This window comes from Nicotiana tabacum, unplaced genomic scaffold (genome assembly GCF_000715075.1).
Source record: "Nicotiana tabacum cultivar K326 unplaced genomic scaffold, ASM71507v2 Un00002, whole genome shotgun sequence".
NCBI classification, from domain to species: domain Eukaryota; kingdom Viridiplantae; phylum Streptophyta; class Magnoliopsida; order Solanales; family Solanaceae; genus Nicotiana; species Nicotiana tabacum.
In genome coordinates, this window is record NW_027438240.1 from 713,329 (window position 1) to 719,204 (window position 5,876).

Consider the following 5,876-nt stretch of genomic DNA (forward strand, 5'->3'; position numbering starts at 1 on the left):
AGTAAGATTTGACGTAGGAACTCATTTTTTGCCATTTTGGCTTCATGTGTTGCAAAGTCCTCCAGTCTCATAAATGAAACAACTGCATGGAAATGACACCATGTAGTCATTTTTAAGCGTATTTTTAAAATATATTCACATTTTACCATGTATTTAAAGATTAGGCAATTCGCTCAAATTTCAGAATACGGCGTCCTTAAGTTTAAACCTCAAGGTTCAAACTTCCGGACACTGTGTCCTAAAGTTTGAATATTGCGTCAAGAAATTCGAATTTTATGTGAATTTTAAATTAGCAGTTCAAAAATTCAGGACAAAGTATCCTGAATTCCAAATTAGCATCTCAAAACATTTGAAGGCTAATAGCATGTTTGGCCAAGCTTCTTCAATCTTAGAAACACTTTATTTTCCAAAAAAAAAAAGTATTTTTTTTTAAAGTTGAGTTGTTTGGCCAAACTTTTGGAAGAAAAAAAATACTTTTGAAGAGAAGCAAAAGTAATTTTGGAGAAGCAGAAAAAAATAATTTTCTCCAAAAATCACTTTTTTGAAAAGCACTTTTGAGAAAAATACACTTAGAAACAGTTTTAAAAGCTTGGTCAAACACTAATTGCTGCTCAGAAGTACTTTTCAAATTAATTAACCAAACACAAATTGCTTCTCACCAAAATTACTTTTGAGAAAAACACTTTTGAGGAAAAAAAAATTCTTAAAATAAGCTGATTTTTGCAGCTTGGCCAAAGTCATAAATTTCAAATTAACAGCTCAAAAATTTAGGATTTTTAGTCCTGAAGTTTAGGTGAATTAGTTACTCTTTAAATACATTATAATTTATAGATATATTTTAAATCAGACTTAAAAGTGACTACTGGTACACTTCGCCCAACAACTGCTAGCCATAGACAATGGGCTTTGTCGTCGAGCTAGCCATAGACAATGGGCTTTATCGTCGAATAAGATTGAAGACGGATCCCCTCCCCACCAACCCCAAAAAAATAAAATAAGTACCGGAATGCTAGATGATCAAGGATTTCTTATTTTAAATTTTCTTTTCTTGGGTGAGAAAGCGAATTAAAAATATGGATCACTTCTAGTGTAATGTTAAAAGAAGGTAAATTTTGAATTATGAAATGAAACAGATTCAAATGGGTGTAAAAGGGAGATGATTCGCATAACGAACTAGTGATAATTATTGCGTTGGGCAGGGAAGATACAGAATAGCCTGAGCCACCCCTCAATCGTACGGTGATCAATAATTGAAATATGGTGTGCAGCCGTCTGAAGCTGAACCGCGGAACATAGCAAGTTACAGAGTTTTATTTAACATTTAACAAACACTATATACAACACTAGTTGGTTTGTCTAATCTACAAAGATTATTGCCCCTAACAAACTTGCAAGTTTTTGGATGGATGGATCCCCAGCTTATTTGAGCAGATCCTATTCTAAAGCTAGCTTCCATTTGCTATTATATCATCAGCTAATATAACCAGTGAATACTTTCCATTACTACCTTACTATAATTCTTCCAACTCTGAGACAGTTAAAACTGTTAATGCTTCTTTGATGTGTCGCTTTCTTCGGTCTTGGCAAACCTTCCACGGATCCTTGGTTGACTATCAGCCAATGCCTTCCTGCAAGCATACTGCAAAACACACAACAGAAATACTGTGAGTCTATTGCCGACAAAACAGCCGCACGAGTCATTTCACCTTTGCTTCTCTACAACCAAATGACTGCAGACACAGAGTTGCTCAAAAACAGAGAGAAGCTCTAGTAGTCCCTCTTCTTACCTAGTACTAATATTTCATGAACAGTTGGATCGTTTCCATTCGATTTCACTTTCTAAGGTTTGGAAGTGCAACACCAAGCTAAATGACATAATTAAACATACAAGAGTTTTTCAATAATACCTTGATTTTTCTGCCAAAATTCCTTTTATTCTTCTTGCTCCGATATCTGGAAAGCTTTTCCTTGCGAATTTCAGAAGTGGAACCTCCGACAATTTGTGGTTGACCCAGCGGAGAATGGATCAGATTTATGTTGCCATTACCCAGAGTCTGCAGTAAAAACTCAGTATCAGTGGCCGAGCCTCTTTCTCTTGAATAAGCCAAAAACATCTATATATTTCACGGCTGGTACTTCATAGAGAACCAACAAATGCAGGCGACTCAATCAAAGGCGTACAAACCAGTGACACCTATGGTTCTCAGCCACTCGCTACAAATAGAGGCGAGGTGAATAAGTACTTGCCTTATCCCTAGATTTTGCACATCCTCCCAAGCTAACAATACGTCTACAATGACAGAAAAAGACTATATAGAGGAAGTGATCAAGGAGAAAATAGTGATAACCAGATAACAGCATCAATAAACGGTGGAATTCACTAGTTTGACTTAAAAGGCCTCTGATTAACCAGTTCACTTAGTCCATTATCTTTTTCAGGAGAATTGAGAATCTCATTGAATTCAATACCCTCTTTATAATATTACTAGAGGAAGTTTCATATTACTAAAACATGGATCTTCCAACTATCTTGTTTTTACTCTCAAAATACTCTCAAAATTCAGTTAATGACTCTAGATCATAAAATCAATACTTCCCTGATGTAAAAGATTGACTTTAAGATCTTTCCTTCATCTCTGACTCGACGTTAACAAGAAAACATAGATATCAGGCCAACCGAGCAAGAAAGAAAAGGGATATTCATTGTTTAAAGAATAAAGAATATTATTTCTAAGTTTTTCAGAAAGAAAAAAAAAAGATAAAATGAAAGATAGGTGGAACACAAACCAATCATAATTGAAACAACACATTAGAGTACTTAAAAATTGACCTTTATGTCTCCTTCACTGTAAGCTCTTCGCATACCATAAACAGCTCCAAAGTCCATTCCACCAAAATCTATAAAATTGGGCCTCATTGGAGCCCCATGTATCCACTCCATGGAGGTTAAAGACTCTGAACTAATACTTTTCTGGAAAGATCCTTGAGAAACCAAGTTCTCATCTGCAGTCAGGTTTTCGTCGGCCTTCACGATAGGAGTTTTCATGTCCAAAAGTTCAGCGAAGGGTATATCAATTGCATCTTTGTCAAATAGGTCTTTTTTGCATTCATAGAAAACTTCACTCAGGAGTTGTTCATTCTCAAACGATGTTTCTAGATCCGAAACTTTGAGTCCTTGCGGCGAGATGGTATCTTCGGCACAAGAAATCATTGAAATAGCAGCAGTCATAGGATCAAGGCCCATCAATGGTTCTTCAATAATTGATTGTGGAGCTTTAAAGAGATCCCCTTCTCCCCCGAGGTCATATTCTGATATGATGGATCCCTGTCGAGATTACCAACATGAGAATTCAAAATCAATGCTTTATAAAAGTGACAAACAAAACGCTTCATAAGATCTGGTCTGAACACGTAAATCTAGCACAGAACCAAACTCAACACAACGTTAAATGTCATAATTTGATGCTTCACGGTGAGGAGTTTAACTAAATACACTGAGCAATAGCAATAAAGAAGTAGACCAGAAAGTGATAAATCATTACTCAAATGCTATCAAACTTTCAAGATCACTCAAACCTGAGATATGTTAGTACCACACACCATCACTTTATAGCAAATCAAAGGGACTCGATATTTATGTCATGGCAGAAGCACAAAAATAAACCGCATGAGCTTTCATATCTCGTCAATCATATGGTACCAGAGTGATTTGCTCAAAGCTCACCATCAGGAACTTCTGATAAAATAAAGTGCAAAGATTCTTGTCTTATTAAAAGAAAAAACAACACAAAAGGATTCTTGTGACGAACAGCGATAGATAATGGCAGGCCTTGTTTAATCTCTGTTATGTATATAAAGTAAATAAGAGGTGGAGGAGAAGAACCAAACAGCTTTCTAAGTAATTCAGCATGCACACACCCCGAGAAGGAAAAAAGTGAAAGATTGAGAGGGATAGAGAGCACATTCATACAGATAGTGGAAACTAGATAATGTCCTTTAAGTTAAACAAACCTGGAAAAGAACAACACCAACAACTAATGACAAGAGAATCAGATATTGTCATTTGTACATTTCAAGCAAAGATAAGATCAGACCGAATCAACCATGAATTCGATATATTTCCATGTAAAAAGAACTTATTTTAATAGTGCGCTGAGATCAACTAGGTTCTCTTCCTACCTTCTGAAAGTTACTAACTTTAACCTTTAAGCTCCCAAATGAAAGTTTCCGCAATGTTGTCCTCCCTCTTCAGAGAATCAAGACACCAACCAAACAGAACGCCCTATCCTCTAAATAACAAAGGTGAAACTTAACTTTTGCTTTTCTCTTTTTCCTTCTTTTCCAACTTTTTCAATATTTCAACTCTTTATGTGGGGTGAAAAGTGAGGCCTTAACGACAACTTGGCCGCCAAAAAAGGAAAATGAAGAATCAGAAAGGGAAACACATGGGAAGTAACTCGTGGCCACTTATGTTTTTTTTATATATGAAGGTAAAGAGAATAATGAACACGGCAACTCATGATTTTGATATTCTGCCTTCTTTCTCTTTGTTCAACTTACAGATCTAGCACATGTCATGAACTCACATGCTTTCCATTTATACTCTACATACCACCATAAGACATCATATTATATACTTCTAAGCAACAATTCATCTTTTCCTGTTTGGAAAGGAGAGTTACACTCAACTATTTAGTAAAGACAATCAAGTGAAAAGGGGAAGAAATTAGCATAAAAAGATTGGTTCTTTGTCTTTCATTTCTCCAATTACTTAGAAAGAAACTAAAAAGGGGAAGAAAAATTGGTTCTTTATCCTTCATTTCACAAATTACTAGTAAAGAAAATGAAACTTAGGCAGAAAACTTAAACCCCACAAAAAGAACAAGACACAGTTGGAGGGATTTGGACTCTAAAGACCATGATTTCACCTAAAAGACTTCAGAGTTCAGACAAACAATAAATACACTTGACACAACACTTAAAATCAGTAACCCTAATTTAGCACCCCACTTGAAAAGCCAAGAATGAAAACCCACTAACCCTAAAGTCTACATCATCTCACATTTCAAAGTTCAAATCTTTTTGCATTTTAATTAAATCAGAAAGATGCCAAACAACAAAAACAAATAGAAAAAAGGGTTTTAACTACCATTGAAGCATTAGGTTCCTGAGAGGAACAGAAGTCTTCAAATTGTTGAACTTCAGAAGGGAAAGTCTGAAAATAAGGGAACATTAGCCCAGTCTCTGCATACATTTTTTTTTCTCTTTTACACAACAAGTCGCCCCTCTTCTTCCTATGTGTCAATAGAATGAGGAAGGAGATAGTTCAATGAAGCAGAGGGGCATTTTATAGGTGTCAAAAACAGAGCTAAAAACAAAAGCAGTACTAACACAGCCGAAACAGAAACAGCCGTATTGAAAGAGAGAGAAGAGAGTGTAAAAAGAGGGGTTGAAAAATAAAGAATCTGATTTTGGCTGGTTCTTGGAGTCTTCATTCAAGAAAAAGAATTTTAGCAATTAAAAAAAGAGTTTTTATTTTCTAAGGCAATATTTTAATGATGTAATTATACCAAAAGCTAGTACCTATAAAAAGTCATTTTCTAGGTTTAAGTCCAAGTTGATGAATTAAATTCGATAAAAATATAACAGAATTGACAGATTAAATAGGTAGGTTAATCTCTGGCAAGTCTATACAAATTAGCTACCACATGACTTGATTTCCCTAATGTCCCACATGACAAATCTTTTATTTACCACTATACAAATTACTGTACTATAAAGATCGTATATATATACAGACAAAATACATGTGAATGAAACTAGGACGACAGAAGAATAAATGCTAGTTACCGAACAATTTATTAGCTATTATAATA

General features: G+C 35.1%; 1 protein-coding gene across 2 annotated transcripts; it reads right to left on the reverse strand.

The window, feature by feature from the left end:
* Positions 1-1,293: 1,293 nt before the first annotated feature.
* Positions 1,294-5,481, reverse strand: LOC107829604 (uncharacterized). Of its 2 annotated transcripts, none has more exons than XM_016657055.2 (4): positions 5,150-5,481; positions 2,831-3,325; positions 1,908-2,054; positions 1,294-1,639 (listed from the first exon to the last, which is right to left on the reverse strand). In XM_016657055.2, the coding sequence occupies exons 1-4, from the start codon at positions 5,252-5,254 to the stop codon at positions 1,547-1,549; spliced, it is 840 nt and encodes a 279-aa protein (XP_016512541.1). In that variant the 5' UTR covers positions 5,255-5,481; the 3' UTR covers positions 1,294-1,546. The 2 variants fall into 2 exon arrangements, with proteins under 2 accessions (XP_016512541.1, XP_075104714.1); XM_075248613.1 differs by lacking the exon at positions 5,150-5,481 and adding an exon at positions 3,577-4,117.
* Positions 5,482-5,876: the final 395 nt, after the last annotated feature.

Excerpts from the sequence above, each read along its gene's own strand:
- LOC107829604 (XM_016657055.2), bottom strand. The coding sequence starts at position 5,254 with ATGTATGCAGAGACTGGGCTAATGTTCCCTTATTTTCAGACTTTCCCT. Across the intron at positions 2,055-2,830 it reads ACAGTGAAGGAGACATAAAG|ACTCTGGGTAATGGCAACAT; the intron begins GTCAATTTTTAA and ends TTTTTACTGCAG. Across the intron at positions 1,640-1,907 it reads ATTTTGGCAGAAAAATCAAG|TATGCTTGCAGGAAGGCATT; the intron begins GTATTATTGAAA and ends TGTGTTTTGCAG.